This window comes from Carettochelys insculpta, chromosome 8 (assembly GCF_033958435.1).
Source record: "Carettochelys insculpta isolate YL-2023 chromosome 8, ASM3395843v1, whole genome shotgun sequence".
Lineage (NCBI taxonomy): Eukaryota > Metazoa > Chordata > Testudines > Carettochelyidae > Carettochelys > Carettochelys insculpta.
Genome location: NC_134144.1, coordinates 72,951,787 through 72,970,125, shown reverse-complemented (window position 1 = coordinate 72,970,125; position 18,339 = coordinate 72,951,787). Strand labels below are relative to the sequence as shown.

At 64.6% G+C, this 18,339-nt stretch overlaps 1 protein-coding gene across 14 annotated transcripts in view; it reads left to right on the top strand.

The window, feature by feature from the left end:
- The window catches only part of TNS1 (tensin 1), a 245,809-nt gene that overhangs the window by 172,128 nt on the left and 55,342 nt on the right, over positions 1-18,339 (top strand). For 10 of the 14 annotated variants that reach the window (XM_075001451.1, XM_075001450.1, XM_075001448.1 and 7 more), the window contains 2 exons: positions 8,129-9,808; positions 14,154-14,264. In XM_075001451.1, coding sequence (XP_074857552.1) covers positions 8,129-9,808; positions 14,154-14,264 — 1,791 coding nt within the window. Of the gene's footprint in view, positions 1-871; positions 1,095-8,128; positions 9,809-14,153; positions 14,265-18,339 lie in introns of those variants that run through there. The other 4 variants (XM_075001459.1, XM_075001457.1, XM_075001452.1 and 1 more) reach the window with 2 other exon arrangements.

Sequence of the window (18,339 nt, the reverse complement as noted above, 5' to 3'; positions counted from 1 at the left end):
TGCCCTCCCCGCTGTGCCCTGATGCTGTGCCTGGGGAAACTGAGGCACACACCTGGGGTTACTGCAGTACAGTGGGAAACACCTGCAGCCGACCCAGGGGGATCAGACCCTCACACCCCACCTTCAAAAACCCAGTCCCTGCCAGAGACCCCCACTCTTGGTGGAGTATGTGTCGCAACTGAAGGAAGCACTTGGGGGCCAGGGTGACCCAAGCGAGCTCTGTGTGCTAGGCAGGCACCACAGCTCATGCCCTGGCTCGCTGGCACGTCTCTGCCCACGCTGGGAGCTGGCAGCCTGGGCGTGTGTCGGGCTCACCCCTACAGATCCGCCACTCCGCAGCCCTCCCCGCTAGCGCGCTGGGCCACAGAGAGGCCCAGGCAGTGGGCTCATAACACAGTGCACAGGGCTTGGGAAATGGTTCGTATTCACGGCTCTGACCCGTCTACCTCGCTGAGCCCTCGGGCTGCCGGTGTGTCTGTTCTCTCCCTCTGTTCCTGCTCCACGGGCTGAGTTCTCCTCCGTCCGTTGACTTCAGTGGGGTCCGTTTGGGGTGAATTTCTCCCCATGTCACTCGCTCACTCCGCCCCCGGACTTCCCGTGCGCTTGTCCCGTGGCAGGGGGAGCACGGCCGCCCCTCGCGTGGGCTCATTCTCCGAGACCCGGGGCTGGAAGTGGGGTGGAGATATCACCTCCCCTTGGGGTCTGTCTGTGTGTGGTTTCCTCCTCTTGCCTCTGACTTTCCGCCTCTCTCTCTTCACTCTCTGCCCGCCCGCCTCGGCTCCCTCCCTCCGCCCCCTGCTCTGCGCCGGCTCTGGACAAGCGTGCGCTGGCTGGTGGCCGCGCAGTTCTTGGCGGCTGGCCTGGCCGCCGGGTGATGCCATGCTCAGATCCCAGAGCTGCAGGACTGGCAGTCCGTGGGTTCCAGCTGGCTGAAATTACAGACGGCGTTTTATCCCGGGAGCCAGGAAACACCCAGCTCCCGGCCCTGACCGGCGGAGAGGCAGCGCTGCAGACAGGCAGAGCAGGGCTGTCCTCTCCCAGGGATTTAACCCCCTTCCTCCTCTTCTGCAGGGAGTCCTCCTTCCAGCCGGCTGGTGAGTTCTGACTCTGGGGCTGGGCTGGGCTGGGCTTCCTCAGGGATTGGGCCGAGTGGGTTTGTGAGCGGGGGAGACACCCATTTGCTGTTTAACAAGACCCTCGAGCCAAGCCAGGCAGATCTCATCACTTCCCTGCCGAGGGCAGGACGGCTCCTTGGCATGGCCGACCCTCATAGCTGGGCAGGCGATGAAACGGGAGCCCTGTCAGGCCGGGGCTGAGTGCCTGGCGCTCCTGCCACGAGCCCAGCCTGGTTCCCGGGCTTCCCTGTCCCCTCGCAGTGCCGCACGGTCCCCCCCTTCCAGCCGGCCTAACTGTCGCTGCAGGGCAGCGCCGTTGGAGACCACCAGGAACGGTGCAATTCAGCTGCTGAGTCAGAGCCCAGCTGGCCGAGTCGTTTACACTGGGAAGATGTCTTGGGAGGATGCAGAGCTCACCTAAGCATCAACACCTCCTGCCATCCCCAGGTGGTTCTATCCCGGCTTCTCCCCTGGGCCGTCTTGTCCCTGCTTCGGCTGAGAACCCAATTTGCTGTCCCCCGACCGGTGGCTTGTGCAGTGTGTTTAAAGGTGGCTGGGTATCGGTTCTCACCCCGCCGCCTGTCCATCTGTCTGTCTCAGGCACTCAGCAGCTCTCTCCCCTAGCCTACAACCTCGACTGGTTTCTCTCTGCATTCGGGTGGGGCAGGGCAAAGCTGGCAGAGACCTGGAACATCCTGTTCTTTTACTGCCGCCCTGGCAAGGGTCTGAGTGCTCACCTTGCGTGGCGATGGGCGCGGGGGGAAATCAGCAGGAATCAGATCAGCGTGTTTAGTTGTTTTAAACCTGCCCCGTCAGACCCCAAAGGATGCTCCGTATTCGGTCCTAGGCCCAGTGCTCTCCAGTGCGATCTGTAAGCCAGGATTTCAGGCTGTGTCTGCCGCATGCGGGGGGCATAGGCGGATTCGGGAGGGTTTTTCTCTCTCTGCTCCGTCAGTCTGGGAGCAAGGTGCTCTTAGAAGGGGCTGTCGAGTGGGTAAAGCACAGGCGGGAGTCACGCCCGAGTGCAAGTCTCAGCTCTGACACTGACTTCTCGTGCAGCACGGGGTGAGTCCCTTAACCTGCCGGCAGTTGGTTATTTGTACCCCATAGACGTTTGCTGGGACTGAGCGGTCGGCGTGTCCAAAGCGTGTTGGAAAGGGCAGGACATAATTTGGCTTCGCCACTCGGAGCTCGCCCAGCTTTACCAGTAGCAGGGCCGAGTGGAGACTGGAGGCTGGGGTGGGCTCCATAGAGCAGACGGTCTCTGTCTCTGGAGTTCCCCGGTCAGTTTGGACTGGGTGGATCGTGGAGGTTGCATAGAGTGGGGACCCCGAGGCTGAGTTTTGTCCTGTGCTGTGCTGACCCCTTCCAGCCCAGTTGCCTGGGGCCCTTATGGGGAGCTGGGGAGGATGGAAATGCATCCGAGTTCCCAGCCCCTGCCCTGGAAGTGGTGACTTTACCCCCCGCCCCCACAAGGCTGCTGGGAAGCAGCTGCAGTGGCTGTGGCCACGCAGCCCTGGGCCCAGCGCGGCACGGCAGAGAGCTGGGGGAGTGAATCAGCTTGAGCAGCGGGGCTCAGAACTGCAGGGTGGATGTTCGGCTGGGCTTGGAGCCTGCCGAGATGCACCCCTTGCGGGGTCACGGATCCCGCATGCCCCACCCCGCCCCGCTGCCTGAGGAAGCCAAACGGGCCAGCAGCGCCGCATCTCTTAGGGCAGAGCTGGCGGCCCCTGGAGTCTCCCCTCTGGCCGCCACACCGGGGAGGGAGCTGGGGATCTCGGCCATCAGCCTGGGAAGGGCCGCGGGGGTCACAGAGCCCCATCCTGGCTCCCGCCTCAAGCTAGCAGGGCTGTTTGTCACCATGGCTTGGCCTTGCTGCCGGCTTGCTGCTTCCATCCCTTCCCAGGGACCAAGGACCAGTTTGGCCTTGCCCTGCTCTTTAAAAATACCCCCGGGCCGTGCCAGAAGGGCATTCTGGGGATGCTTTCTCCATGCCTCTCCCAGCAGCAGGGCCCGGCTTCTGAGCCAGGTGCTAATTCAAGCCCCATCCCTCTATTTCTTTCCCCTGGCTCACGTACTTTATTTATGTGATGCAGACATAACCTGTGGACGTGTCCTCCCGGTGGCAAGCTCCCAGCCCCTCAGGGCGTGCCTGAGCTGTTGCTGTTCCTAGCCCCCACGGCGCCGGCTGGGAGAGCGGCTCAGCCGGCTGGGCGGAAAATAGCCCAGCGAACGTGAACCTGGCGGGCGAGGGGAGTCTCTGGTTGCAGCAGGGAGCTGATTTTTGGGGACTGCACGGAGGCGTTGCTCCAGGTCGTTCCTCCAAGGAGAGAGCTCCGCTGAGGCCAGTCAGGGTCCCCGCAGAGCTGGGCTGGGGCACCCCAGCCTGCGAGAGAAAGGTGGGCTCAGCATCTTCTCTCCAGAGCGGGACGTTGCAGGCCGAAGGCCGGGCTCTCTCCAGAGCTCTAGGTGGTCGTTTGCCATCCTGGGGGGGTAGCTGTGTTCGTCTGTAAAAGCATCAAATCCTGTGGCCCCTTAAGGACGAACGGATTTATTTGGCCGAAGCTTGGGTGGGTCAAAACCACAACGTGGTTTTGACCCACCCAAGCTTCGGCCAAATAAATCCGTTCGTCCTTAAGGGACCATGGGACTCTGTTATCTGAGCACTTACTTAGCTGTTGCCTGCAGAGTAAAGCTGAGCCCTGCCGGAGGGCACACACGGGCATCTCTGCGTGCAAAATCTCATCCTCCCCTGTCCAAGAAGGACATTTCAACCTTGATGTCCCAGGGCTTTTTCAGTGGGCTGATCTCGCTTTTATAGATAAAGGCTGGCACCTATTTAGACATGGTTAAATGCAACGTCCGGCCGCACCACCACAGTGCGCTTAACCGCTGCGATTGTCCCAAGCTTCGCTGCAGCTTCAAGGACCTGTCCGTGTTCACACCCGTCCTTCTCTGCAAGGGAATCGAGGATCCCATGGGGCCGCGTTGGCTTTTCTGCTTCCGCCGCAGGCACCTCAAAGCCAAATTCGCCTGCCAGGGCCCTGCTGGTCTCGTTGCCTGGTTTCAGCGGCACGAAACCCTAATGAGGGATAAAATCAGATCAGAGCGTGTGGAGGGAGCGCTGCTGGGAGGGAGGGAATGCTGGGCCAGCTGCAAACCCACGGAAGCCACTAAAAAGAGTTCATTGCTCTCGCTTTGGGTCAAACGCCCCGTCTCGCCCAGGGTCTTCCTAGGTTTGGTTGTCCCCCTCGGTCGGTGGGTGGGCACAGCTTGGAGAGGACCCATTATCAGCCTGAATCAAGAAGCAGAATGCCTGTTGCATGCGTTGCTGCTGTTTGGGCATTGTACAAGCCATGGGAGATGCTGCATGTCACACCGTGTGTGTGTGTGTGTGTGTGTGTGTGTGTTGCTGTGGGCAGGCAGGGAAATGCACTTGTGGCAGGGGTGTTGCTGATTTGGTGAGGGCTCCAGGTGTGGCTTCCATCCCTGTCACTTGGGGAGCCTTGGGGCGACCGGACGGCTGTCATGCGGGTGTTCGGGGCTTGCTCCAGGGGCGGGTGTTCTTCTGGGGTTGCAGCCTGGGTGTATTCGCGTGCGCCCTCTGCAGGGCTGTTGTGCTGTGTCTGCCTGTGCGTGCGTGTCGTATGGATGCGTTGGGCTCTCTTTATGCGTGCAAATTGTGTGGATGTTATGGGGATGTGTTGTGCCCTGTGTATGTTGTGTGGCTGTCTTATGCCGTGTGGATGTGTTGTGCTGTGTGTGTGTGTGTTGTGTAGCTGTGTTGTGCTCTCTGAGTGTGCATGTTGCGTGGCTACCATGTGCTCTGTGTGTGTGTGTGTGTGTGTGTGATGCGGCTGCTGCAGCATGTGGCCAGAAGCACTGGGGCTGCTCAGCTCCCCCCTGCCCACCTGGCGCTGGGGCTCTCTTTCGGGAGCGCTCGCCTGCCGATCAGAGCGTGCTGATGCACGACGCCCCTTCTGGCTCCTAGTCAGTCCTCTGGCACGTGGCCAGGGAGGAGTCACTTTTTCCTCTCAGAAGGAAGCGTTCCAAGCCCCCTCCGTGGCCTTCCAGGAAACCGCACTGGGGATCTGGAAAAACAAAGTGCCTGCCGCGTCCGGCCGAGAGCGAGGGGCTTTGCAGCAGGCGGTGGACGGGGAAAGCGGGGCTTGCTCCGGTACTACCCAGCAGTGCCTCTGATATTGGCCGCAGGGCCCTTGCAAAGCTGCTACCCTCCCCGGCTCCCTGCTCGCCCCGGGCAGCCCCGGTGCAGCTCAGGGTGGGTGATCACTTTGGAAAAACCATGAAGCTGCGTGGCGGGTGGCAGCTGGCTGGGCAGTTTGCAGGGGCAAGGACGTGGCCGTGGATTTACAGCTTCAGGGGCTCGGTCGTCAAGCGTAAGGCTGAGCCGGCTGCTTCCTGCCTGCAGGCAGCCCAGGCTGTGGGTCCCAGCCGGACCACCCGTGGCTGGTGATGCTGCAGCGTGGCAGAAACGTGGTCACGTTGTGACAAGGGCGGCGCCTGGGGTCACGAATGAATCAGGGTAAATGCTGCCAGGTGGGCAGGTGCCAGCAGGGAAGCCGCTGAGGAGGCATGAGGGAGGGAGAGCTCGCTGACGGGTCTCCAAGTGTCACCTTAAAGGGGGATTGTCTTCTGACCGGGGTGTGTCTAGTGAGCCCTGATCCCCAGTGCCCCAGTGAGAGAAGCTGGGAGCCCCAGTGCCCCAGTGAGCGAAGCTGGGAGCCCCAGTGCCCCAGTGAGAAAGAACTGGGAGCCCCAGTGAGCGAAGCTGGGAGCCCCAGTGCCCCAGTGAGTGAAGCTGGGAGTCCCAGTGCCCCAGTGAGCGAGAACTGGGAGCCCCAGTGCCATGTGGGACTGAAGCTGGGAGTCCCCGTGCCCTGTGGGTACCCCTGCCCTTATGGCTAACATCAGGCTTCTGGAGTCCCAACGCCCCAGGAGGCAGCAGCTCCCAGCCCCATATGGCTGAAGCCCTGAGCTGCCCTAGGGGCTGAGGCCTGGCCCAGAGCCCCCGGCCCCATGGGGAAGAAACCTCCATCCTCACAGGGCTGAAGCATGGAGCCCCACCCCCATCTGGTGGCTGTATCCTGGAGCACCGACCCCCCCTGCCCTGCATGTAAAACCCAAGCCCCCCGCCCAGGGGGCCCCCACCCCACAGGGCCCAGGGATTTTTAGAGCACGTGGGGGTGGGGGTCACAGAGAACCTGGCCAAGCGGCCAACAAGCAACGGTTGGAACCGGGAGCTGGATGGATCCGGAGGGGAAATTAGGCAGCGTCCGGTCAGTGCAAGTCGCCGGCCATATCCAGCGGAAGCAAACTTTGCTGCCCGGGGCCGACGGACGTCTGCCGATCTGGGGACCCTGCCGTTCATCAGGATTGTCCAGGTCTGAAGACGTGGGTCGGCCCCCACGAAAGCTCGCCTCTCATAAACCGTAGTGTCCGGCCTTGCTTGCGCCGGGGCTGCTGTCTCCTTTCCGGCTCATGGGGAGGATCTCAGCGGCGCTCTCTGCCTGGTGGCAGCCAGGAGGTCACACTTGTCCTTTCAGGCCTGGAGTCTCTCGCTTGTGTGGGTGGGAAGCTCCCAGCGGAGCCGCGAGGGTGAAAAGCCCAGCCGGCTCGGAGCAGAGCTGCGTGAGCGCAGGGAGGGGATGGGCTGAGACGGCCCACCGTGGCGTGGCATTGACCTGCGGCTGCTAGCAGCACCTCTGACCAGCGCCCGGCGGGGGCTGCTAGATGGAGAGGGCTCTGAGGTCCGGCAGGGAATTCTTCCCCGGGGTCTGGCTGCTGAGCCGTGCTCGCAGGCACCGTGTTTGGCATCAGGAAGGATTTTCCCCCCCAGGTCAGACTGGCAGAGACTGTGGGAGTCTTCACCCCCTCTGCAGCACGGAGCGTGGCTTTGACCAGGGAGTCGCTGCCCCTGGAAGGCCTTAGACCACGCTGGCAGACCTGGCTGACTCGGGGTCATGTCAGGAGGGGTCCGGCCCTCCCCACAGCGGCTGGGGCTGGGGCAGGGGGCTGCCTCTCCCAGGCAGCTGCAGCCCTGGAGCTGGGGAAGGTCCCCTCTTTCTCTGGCCCTGCAGGTCCCAAATTCCCCCTCACCTACCTCCTGTTCCCTTCGAAGCTGCCACCTGAGCGTACCCGTGAGGGTCCAGGCACCTGATGAGCAGAGCCATACCTGGCAGCTGCTAATTAGATGGGCAGCCAGGGTCACACCTTTGAGGGAGCTAGTCACAGACCACTCGCCTGGCGCTTACGGCCCTCCGCTGGGCTGCGGCGCACGGGCTCAGAAGCTCTGCCCTGGGCCCTTCTGCCAGAGTCAGTGAGCCTGAATCGCAGGGCGGAAGCCGCTCTCCCTCCAGCGCAGGCGTGTCAGCCTGAGTGCAGAGCTGGGACTGCCATGCAGGGGGCACCCGGACCTCAGTCCTCTCTCCCCAGCCGGGCTCTGCTAGAGAAAGTCCTCCCAGTAGCCGGGGCTGGGAGCAGGCTGAGTGGGACGGCAGATCCCTCCCAGCAAGCCCGGAGCAGAAACGAATGCCTCTGGAGCGCCCGTGGCTCCCTTCCCCCTGGTCTGGGGCGCCTTCCGAGTCCCGCAGGGCTGTACACCTCCCCCAGCTGCCAGGCGCCTGGGCAGGAGAGCTCCCATTAATGGCACATCGATCCGGCCCGGGCTTTTAGCACGGCGGCTGCCGCACATCCTGTGTTTTCAGCGCGGGGAGAGAGGTTTCCAGTAAAGCCTCCAGCCAGGGGCTCAGTAGATGGGGCCACGCTAGCCGCAGAAGCCGCAGGGCTGGGGCCTGCAGGAGAGGGGTGGGGAGGCGGGGTGTGTCTGGGGGAGGTCGAGTGCCTGGCAGCCGGCTCACCCAGCCGGGAGGCTCTTAGCCCAGCGTCAGAGCAGCTCAGAAGGCGTGGGAGCCGTTTGTGCTTAATGATCTGCCTTAGCATGCTCAGCCGCCCACCCCGGGCCAAGCACTGATTTCTCCCTTCTCCCCACGCAGAGCTGGGGCACACGCAGGGGCCGCTGGACGGGAGCCTGTACGCCGAGGTGAAGAAGAAGGACTCGCTCCACAGCAGCACCGGGGCGGTCAACGCTGGCCGCGGCCCCCTCCCCACCGCGCCCAACCACCTGGAGCACACGCTCTCCATCAGCAGCGACTCGGGCAACTCCACCGCCTCCACCAAGACCGACAGGACCGATGAGCCGGCCCAGCCGGCGCTGAGCCCCGAGGAGAAGCGAGAGCTCGAGCGTCTCCTCAGCGGCTTCGGCGTGGAGAGTGACGGAGCCATGCACAATCACCCCCCTGCGGCCGGTGGTGCCGCCCTGGCGGGGCGCCGCCTGGTCCCAGCCCAGGTGCACGTCAACGGCAGTGCCGCGGCCCTGGTGGCCGAACGGGAGACGGACATCCTGGATGACGAACTGCCCAACCAGGACGAGCACAGCGTCGGCAGCCTGGGCACCCTCTCCTCCTTCGACGGCACGGCCACCGCCGGCGAGGTCAGCTACCCGGAGCCGCCCCGGGGGGATGGCCTCTCGGCCCTGCCCAACGGCCCAGCCAGTGGCCACCGACGGGGGCTGTACGGCTCGGAGCCACTCATCAATGGGGACTACTCGCCCCACGGCCAGGACCCACTGCGGAGCCTCCCAGGGCGGCAGCCCAGCCAGGTCCGGCCCTCTGCTTCTGCCCAGGAGAACCTGGCCGACTACCGGCTGCAGAAAGCTGGCTTCCCCGAGCCTGCCTGGCTGCAGCCCCAGCCGGCGGCCGTGCCACAGCCCTACCTGTACGGCTTTGATGCCAACGGCATGTACCGCTCCCAGTCCTGCCCAGCCGCCGAGCCAGGCCCACAGCTCCCTCAGGCACCCGTCCGGAGCACCAGCAGCCGGGAGGCCGTGCAGAGGGGCCTGAACTCCTGGCAGCAGCAAGGTGGCGGCGGTGCCGGGAGCAGGCCGCCCTCCCGCCAGCAAGACGGCAGCCTGGAAAGCCAAAGCGTCTCGAGCTCCAGCCCCCAGCCCAGCCCGTCGCCGGCCGCCCTCCCTCTGAGCCACGGCATCCCCGAGTTCCCCCGCGTGGCCTCCCCGAGGGAGATCGAGCAGTCGATCGAGGCTCTCAACATGCTCATGCTGGACCTGGACCCGGCTAGCTCCACGCTGCACAAGTCCCAGAGCGCTCCCGCGGCCACCGGGGAGGACAGGCCCGGCCCGCTGGCCTCCTCTTGGTCTGCCCAGCCGGCGTCAGGCCAGCCGAGCCTGGCGGCCCCTCAGGTGGCCCAGCCTAGAGCCGGCAGCACCTTCAACGGCCTGGGCACGGCTGTCACCCAGCCGTCGCCAGCCTGCGACTCGCCGTCCAAAGCCCACCTGCCAGCCCCGCTGGGCTGGGCCGCTGGGGACCCAGAACACTCGGCGCAGGATTTCGGGGTGCCCTACTCACCCTCCAGCCATCAGAACCAGCAGCGGAAGAGCTCCGGCTACACCCCAGCAAGCCCCCGGATCTCCCCCGCTCCCCCGGCAGCGGCGTATGGCCCCGGGGGACCTCCGCAACCACAGAGCGTGGCCCCGGCCTCCCCCACAGCACCAGCACGAGCCCAGGTGTCCTCCGCAGGAGCAGAGCCTCACGAGGAGCCGGCTGCCCCTTCCGAAGAGCCCTTGAAGCTGGACGGGCTGGTGGCCCAGCGAGTGGCAGGTAGGAGGCTTTGATTCGGGGTGCCGGCTCTGGCAGGGTGAGGGACGGGGGGTGGGGGGGGCCCTTCTCCAGCGGGTGGCCGCGGGATTGCGGGCCCGGCCCCAAGCTGAGTGGGACCGGCAATGCATCCAGGCTCCGACTGTGCAGGAATCCCTGCGCCCCACGCCCCAGCCTGACTCCAGGCCTTCCCGGACATGAGAGCCTCTGGGCTCCTAATGCACCGGGGGACTTAGAACAAGGCAGTCCTGGGAGCTCCGGCAGGCACTGCTCCTCGAGGTGTGCAACTGGGGCTTTCCCCGGGGAACGGGGGAGGACCCAGAAGGCCCAGAGCGATGGAAGTGCTGGGAAGGGTGAGAGGAACCCCAAGTGGGCAGGGGAGAGCACATGGGTGAGTTAAACGTCCCTCGGCCCGTTCCCAGAGTCCCTTCTCCATGCGAATGGGCTCGTGACCAGCATTCCCTGTAAGCTGAGCACGTTGGCAGCTGCCCAGGGGAGAGTCAGGGGCCGCCCAGCTGCTCAGCAGAGTCCCCAGCTGGCAACCTGTGTGTCTATGGGTGGTACACATCCGCACATGCCTTGGCGCATGTGACAAAATTTATTCTGCGCATGGGTGGAAAAAATTAGAGGGAACCTTCTCGTGACTGGTGCAGCGGGGAGGTGTCTCCCCTATGCCTCTTGCTGTCCAGCCTCCGGTTTCTGCCAGGGCCCAGCTGGCGAGGTGGCAGCTGCGTGAGCAGCGCAGCTCAGGACTGGATTTCAGACATCCCAGGGCTGCCTTTGTCCCTCCATGCTCCCAGCTGCATCCGGAGAGGCCTGTCAGCCTTTGGCAGGAGAACCTGCTCTGAGGGCATGTCCCGTCTGGCCTCCGGGCCCCAGAGCTCTGGCTGGAGCAGCGCTGGCATTTCTGGGCCCTTCTCACATGGCCCTGCTGCCCCTTTGAGGTTAGCTGGCAGTGGCAGGGCGGTGGGGCTGGCTCAGGACCTTAGCTGCACGCAGAGGTGCCTAATGGCTGCAGGAGATGATCTCTCCAGCTGTCCTGCTGCTGCTCTCGCGGCAGCCAAAGGGAAATTGGCCCTGCTTCCTGTGCTGGGAGCCATTCGCCGCCGGCGGGGGGGACCAGAGCAGGAGACGAGCAAAGAGGCCAGCGCCTTGTGAAAGCCCAAAGCAGCGAGTTAGCTCCATTGCAGCCGGGGGATGGATTTCCAAAGGGGTTCAGGCTGTGTTTGTTCAGGCCTTGCAGCGGCTGCGTTCTTCTGCAAAGTTGCCCTGGGGGTGCCTGTTTAGCAGGAGGGAGGCTTAGCAGTTAGCTGCCCCCTGGGCAGACAGCAGTGGGAGGGACTGGCTCGGACTCCAGTTTGGAGAACCCTCGTCCCCAAAGCAATTGTGCTCCCTGTGGGACCTTCCCCCTTGTGCTAGGTGCCGGCCTTACCTGACCTCCCTTATCGCAGACTCCGTGTTCCCCCGGTCTTCGGTGTCTTTCTGCTCCTGTCCCCAGGCAGGGCCCTGGCACCCATTGTACAGCTGGGGAACGGAGCTGCAGAGAGGCTCAGGATTGCCGAGGTCACCCAGGGAATCTGCAGCGGAGCCGGGTGGGAGGTGAACCTTTGTCTCCTGCTTCGCAGGCTAACAGTCGAACCCTTGTCCAGGCCATGCACTGGGACCGCTGGGCCAGGGTCCCTTCTAGCAAGCCACAGTCTCTGCCCCATGCTTCAGAGCCCTGGCGTTGCTTTCTCAGCCTGGCGGGCACTGGCGGGAGGTGGTGTTCTGGGCCCGCTGGCTCTGTTCTGAGCAGGCAGGCAGGGGAATGGGAGCTGTCGCACCCCTCCGGAGCTGGATGCTGGGGAGCGTGTTTAGAAGCAGGTCGGTCACTGGTGCTAAAATCACCCCTATGCTCCAGGGCACACGGTCCCCGCGGGGGTCAGGAGGTAACTTCCTCAGGGGTCTGGGGGGTACAGACAGGTGCGGCGCTGGGAATTTATGCCTTCGCCCTGGGTATGCTCGCTGGCCGGTGGGGCGTTCTTACCACCGACAGGGACCTGGCCTGGTCTCTTTAGGACTCTGCTCTCCCCTGCACAAATAACAGCAGGGCCTCAGCCCGTGGAGTGAGAATTTGGCTTCTGGGCCAGGGGCCAGGCAGGGAATGTGGCCCAGGCCCAGCAGACAGCCCTGCCCTGCTCCTCCCTGAACTGGTGGCGCAGGGCTCTCAGTTCCAGGGCTTGGCAGAGCCGGGCTTCTTCCAGCCAGAGTCTCAGCCTGCAAAGCGGGAGGGATTGGACGGCGGGGAAACAGCCCAGCAGCAACACCTCCTCCCCACCACACCCCCACGCCCCCTCTGCCAAGCCCCGCCAGGGCCTTGCTGAGCTGAGCTGCTGCAGCCAAGCATTGGGCCTGGCTTAGCCCAGCTAACCCTTTCCTGGCCTGAGACTTGCCCCCTACTTCATCCCACCCCAGCTACAGGGAAGCCCCTGAGCAAAAATTGGTTCGTCAGAGGTTTTCCCCCCGGTGCTTTTACTAGCTCTTTTACTGGAGTATTAAAAGCTCGTTGCCCCGGGCAGATACGCAGCCACCTCTGCGGTGGGACGGGGGAGCAGCTACCCAGCACCGGGACACAGCGTGGCTGTGGTTAGCACCGGCCAGGCGGTGCCACGCATGTAGGGGAGTAGAGGCCGCAGGGCAATTTCGGACACCGCAGAGCCAAGTCCTGACTTCAGCAAAACCACCTCTCCAGGCCTTTCCCGGATGCCTGCGCTCAGGCCCTTGGCGTTCCCGCTAAGCTGAGCGCTGGGACGGCCGCACGGGAGCGAGTCGGCCGCTGCCCGGCCCGTTTGCAGCGCGGCCGCAGCCGGCAGGTGGTGTTTGCAGGGGTGCCGCGCATGCCTAACGAAACGTATTCCGCCCGCGGATGGAAACAGTGAGAGGCGCCGCTGCATGCCAGCTCCCAGGGCACCAGAGACGGGCCCCCCACAGCTGCCAGCATCGGCCCGGATTGCTCATCTGCGTGCCGCCCGGGCCGGATGCGGCTGTCCTTGGCCCGCCCTAGCAGGCGAGGGACCAGGGCCAGGCTGGGTGTGGGCTGCCTCGGGAGCCCTCCCTCCAGCAGGGCTGGATGTCACGAGCGGAGGTTAGCGAGCGCGCAGCAGGGTGGGTTTACACCCCAGTGGAATACGGTGTCCCGAAGGCGAGCTGGCAGCCCCTGGGTGAGTCAGGAGCGGTAACAGCCGCTGGCCTGGCCGGGGAGGGTTATTTACGGCCCTCGCTGCTCTCGGTTGCTGGTTTGTCCCTAGGCGGGCATGCAGGGAATTTCACACCTCCTGCTCCTGCTCAGGACAACTCCAATTTCCTCCCCGGCGGGCGGGTCGGGATGAGCTGATGACACGCCAGGGGATGGATAGCAGCAGCCACCGTCTGGAGCGACCCTGCAAGCCCCACAGCCGTGGGGCCTGCAATGGGCCCGGAAAGCCCCAGGCGGCCGGGCTGCCCCATAGAGCCCCCGCGAGGGGGTTGCTCGTTCCTGATACGCTGAGCTCGCCCAAAGTGCCGCCGGATTCGCTGCTGTGCCAGGCGGCGTTTGCGCGAGGGCTGGTAGAACCATGTTCCAGGTCTCTGCTTGCTGGCCCGGGGGGCAGGCAGCCGTTTGCACCGGCCAGACGCTCAGGCCTGGTGGGTTTCTGCCCTCTGTCCCGGCAGGCTGGGCTCTGGCTTCGGAGCAGGGCCCCCCAGCAGTTCCCAGCCCCCCCGGCCATTCCCTGGCTCTGGGCCCAGGCAGACGCTGACTCTCTCTTGCTCCGTCCATGCCCGTGGGCGGAGGGGCCTCGTCCCTGCCTCTGGCCGGAGCGAGGAGGCCTGAGTGTGGCTCGCAGAGGACGGCTCCCTGGGGAAGCCAGTCCTGTCTCTGGGATGGGGTTCACGGCAGCCCCATGCCCTGGGGTCAGAGCTGGGCTGCGGCGGCCTTTGGTGGCCACAACACGCCCTAGGCCCTGTGCTTCTGAGTCCAGCAGCCCCCCACGCACGCCTGCCAGGCCTGTCCCTGCCTCATGCATGCAGCCACCTCTGGGCTGGAGGCCCCCTCCTGGCCCCTTTACCTCCCTTTGGGGCGAGAGACATGGCCCTGCTCCGGGGCAACAGAGACCTCCAGTGTGCGCTCCCTTGCTGCCCCCCTGCTCCCACCCTCTCGGGGCTCGGCGGCTCTTTGACACAGGGCCCCGACTTAATCTTTTTCTCGTGTTTTCTCCCTGTGTCCCCTGTGGTGTCTGTCCCGTCTGTCTCTCTCCACGGCGGACTGTGCGTCTTCCCCGGCTGACTGCTCCCATTCCCGCACCCCTGCCCCTCCTCCGGCTCCCCTCAGAGTACAACGCCAAACTCCGGGGCACCCAGCAGAGCACGGCCGCCCCCCCTCGTCCTCTTCCTCGTCCTCGTCCTCCTCCTCTGCACCGACAGAGATCCTTCTCCTTCGCCGGTTCGTTCCCTCGCGCCTCTCGCTCGGCTGCCCTGCTCTGCCATTCTGCATGCTGAAGGGCTGCCCGCCGCTGGCATGGGCACGGCGCGGCAGGGCTGCTGAGCACGCCCCACGATGGGCAGGGGAGCAGCTCGGCACACGGTGCAGCTGAGCCCTGGCATCCCGGGCAGAGACCGGCCGGCCCTGGTGGAACCTCCCCACCCAAGCCTGGGAACTCCAGCCTGGCCTGGCACACGTGCCCTGCCCTGGGTCCGGGGTTGGCCTCTCCTGCCAGCTCCTGGTTGGGTTGTCGGGTTTGCAGCCCTCTCCCTGCCTGGGGGTTCGGCTCGCTCCAGAGCGATGGGAGGGGCCCTGGGGTACACTGAGGACGCCGGTAAGGGGGTTCGCTTAGCCCTGTGCTCGCGTGCGCTCTGCTGCTTTGCTGCTGGCTCTAACTGGTGCCTCCCGAAGGACCCGCTCGCTGGGCATACGTGGGGAGGGCGGGTGAGCAAAGGGTTAACTGCCCAACCCTGGTTAGGGCTGGCGGGGGGCTTGTCTGGCTGGGTGTATTCGGGGGTGGCCCTGGCTGTGAACGCACTGCAGCAAGTCCAGCTTTGCGCTCCGACGCTGGGGATGGAACCAGTCACCGACACCACCCCTCCCCCCCGGTGCCAACGCCGAGCCCCCAAATTCCCTGGGACACCATCTCGCCACGGCCGCGCGTGTGCCTGTGTGTTTGCACGTGTGTGTTTGCACGTGTGTGTGCTTGCACGCGTGTGCGTACACGTGGGCACGCTCGGCTCCTGTCTCAGCAGGTCGCTGTTGGAGCAAGTGTCAGAGGGGCAGCCGAGTTAGTCTGTATCTTCAAATACAACAAGAAGTCCTGTGGCACCTTATAGACTAACAGATATTTTGGAGCATAAGCTTTGGTGGGCAAAGACGAAGCGGGTGGGCTTTGCCCACCAACGCTTATGCTCCAAAATATCTCTTGGAGCAAAGCCTCCAAGCTGGGCGTGACTCCCAGTCCGGTGGGCATTCACCCAAGCTGCCTGCCCTGCAAGGGAGGGTGACGCTGGGCCTGCTGTTAAAGCAGGTTAAAGAACCCGCCCCGCTGTCTGCTTGCCTGAATTCAGACCCTGCTTGGAGCAGTAGCCGACTTGGTGTCCAATCCAGAGCAAACCTCCTCTTGCCCGGCTGCCTGGCCCCTGGTGTGCACCGTGCAGCGGGAGAGGAGAGAGGCGGGCGTGGGGGACAGGAGGGTGGAGCTGGGATGGGTGATGCATGCAGATGCTCTGGAACGGCCTGTGTTGGAAAGGGGCTGTTGCTGTCTGGGGCTGAAGGGCCTTGAACTCCCCAGTGCACAGCCCAGAGTTGTTTGAGGGTGTAGTTGGCTACCGGTGGCTGTTTCAGGATGAGAAATGCAGCCTGAGCCGTGACCCTGCTCTGGGACGGCTCTGGCCGGGTCGGACATCAGCTGCCAGGCGGGGAAGCTGGCTGATTGCTAAGCACCCTCTAGGACATGTGTGCCAGCCACCCAAGGACCAGGCAGGAACTCACCAGGCGAAGCTGGGCAGCGGGCGGGGTGGGGCAGGGGCAGAAGTAAATGAACCAGAGCGTGCCGCTGTTGGCGGAGGGCGACTCAGTGGAGTTGCACCGATTTACAGCAGGTGGGGCTCTGGCCTTCCGATGAGCTCCACGGGACTGAACCCTATCCCGCAGCATGTCCCAGTGGGGGAGAAGACCATCCCGTCGGCAGTGCTCCCTGGGAGCTGAACTCTGGGGCGGCCGCCCAGCAGAGGTTCAGGTGCAGCCCAGCCGATTAGCAGAGCGCCCCCAGCTGGCGGCGGTTGTTTCTATGGGTGGTGCACCTCGCACACGCCTGGGTGCATGCAACAAAATTTATTCTGCCCATGGGTGGAAAATAATTAGTGGGCGCCCTGTCAGTGGGTGACTGTCTCGGCACCATGGTCCAGCTGCAAGGCCTGCATGTCAGGTTTTGACCGAGGAAACTTCCTCAGAGCCCTTTACTTTGCTGTCAGCTCAGCCAGCCAAGCAAACGGCAGTGACTCGATGCCGAGCTGGCAGATCTCAGCACCGCATGGCTGCGTTGTGTGGGATGCAGGCCGGGTTCTGTGGGGCACAGGCTGGGTTCTGCGGTGCGTGGGTGGGGTTCTGCAGGCGCAGGCCGGGTTCTGCAGGACACAGGCTGGGTTCTGTGGGATGCTGGCTGGGTTCTGCAAGGCACAGGCCGGGTTCTGTGGGATGCAGGCCGGGTTCTGTGGGATGCAGGCCGGGTTCTGTGGGATGCAGGCTGGGTTCTGCAGGAGACAGGCCGGGTTGTGTGGGATGCAGGCTGGGTTCTGCAGCACACAGGCTGGGTTCTGTGGAATGCAGGCCGGGTTCTGCAGCACACAGGCTGGGTTCTGTGGAATGCAGACCAGGTTCTGCGGGACACAGGCCAGGTTCTGCGGGACACAGGCCGGGTTCTGCGGGACACAGGCTGGGTTCTGTGGGATGCAGGCCGGGTTCTGTGGGGCACAGGCAGGGTTCTGCAGGTGCAGGCTGGGTTCTGCGGTGCGCGGGTGGGGTTCTGCAGTCACAGGCTGGGTTCTGCAGTGCATAGGCCAGGTTCTGTGGGATGCAGGCTGGTTTCTGTGGGATGCAGGCCGGGTTCTGCAGGACACAGGCTGGGTTCTGTGGGATGCAGGCTGGGTTCTGCAGGGCAGATGCTGGGTTCTGTGGGATGCAGGCCGGGTTCTGTGGGATGCAGGCTGGGTTCTGCAAGGCACAGGCTGGGTTCTGTGGGATGCAGGCCGGGTTCTGTGGGATGCAGGCCGGGTTCTGCGGGATGCAGGCTGGGTTCTGTGGGATGCAGGCCGGGTTCTGCGGGACACAGGCCGGGTTCTGTGGGATGCAGGCCGGGTTCTGCGGGACGCAGGCCGGGTTCTGCGGGACACAGGCCGGGTTCTGTGGGATGCAGGCCGGGTTCTGCGGGACGCAGGCCGGGTTCTGCGGGACGCAGGCCGGGTTCTGCGGGACGCAGGCCGGGTTCTGTGGGATGCAGGCCGGGTTCTGTGGGATGCAGGCTGGGTTCTGCGGGACACAGGCCGGGTTCTGTGGGATGCAGGCCGGGTTCTGCGGGACACAGGCCGGGTTCTGCGGGACACAGGCCGGGTTCTGCGGGACACAGGCCGGGTTCTGTGGGATGCAGGCTGGGTTCTGCAGGACACAGGCTGGGTTCTGTGGGATGCAGGCTGGGTTCTACAGGGCAGATGCTGGGTTCTGTGGGATGCTGGCTGGGTTCTGTGGGATGCAGGCCGGGTTCTGCGGGACACAGGCCGGGTTCTGCGGGACACAGGCCGGGTTCTGTGGGATGCAGGCTGGGTTCTGTGGGATGCAGGCCGGGTTCTGCGGGATGCAGGCTGGGTTCTGCGGGACACAGGCCGGGTTCTGTGGGATGCAGGCCGGGTTCTGTGGGATGCAGGCTGGGTTCTGCGGGACACAGGCCGGGTTCTGCGGGACACAGGCCGGGTTCTGTGGGATGCAGGCCGGGTTCTGCGGGACACAGGCCGGGTTCTGCGGGACACAGGCCGGGTTCTGTGGGATGCAGGCTGGGTTCTACAGGGCAGATGCTGGGTTCTGTGGGATGCAGGCCGGGTTCTGCGGGATGCAGGCCGGGTTCTGCGGGACACAGGCCGGGTTCTGCGGGACACAGGCCGGGTTCTGTGGGACGCAGGCCGGGTTCTGCGGGATGCAGGCTGGGTTCTGTGGGATGCAGGCCGGGTTCTGTGGGATGCAGGCCGGGTTCTGCGGGATGCAGGCCGGGTTCTGCGGGACACAGGCTGGGTTCTGCGGGACACAGGCCGGGTTCTGCGGGACGCAGGCCGGGTTCTGCGGGACGCAGGCCGGGTTCTGCGGGACGCAGGCCGGGTTCTGTGGGATGCAGGCTGGGTTCTGTGGGACGCAGGCCGGGTTCTGTGGGACGCAGGCCGGGTTCTGTGGGATGCAGGCCGGGTTCTGTGGGATGCAGGCCGGGTTCTGCGGGACGCAGGCTGGGTTCTGCGGGATGCAGGCCGGGTTCTGCGGGACGCAGGCC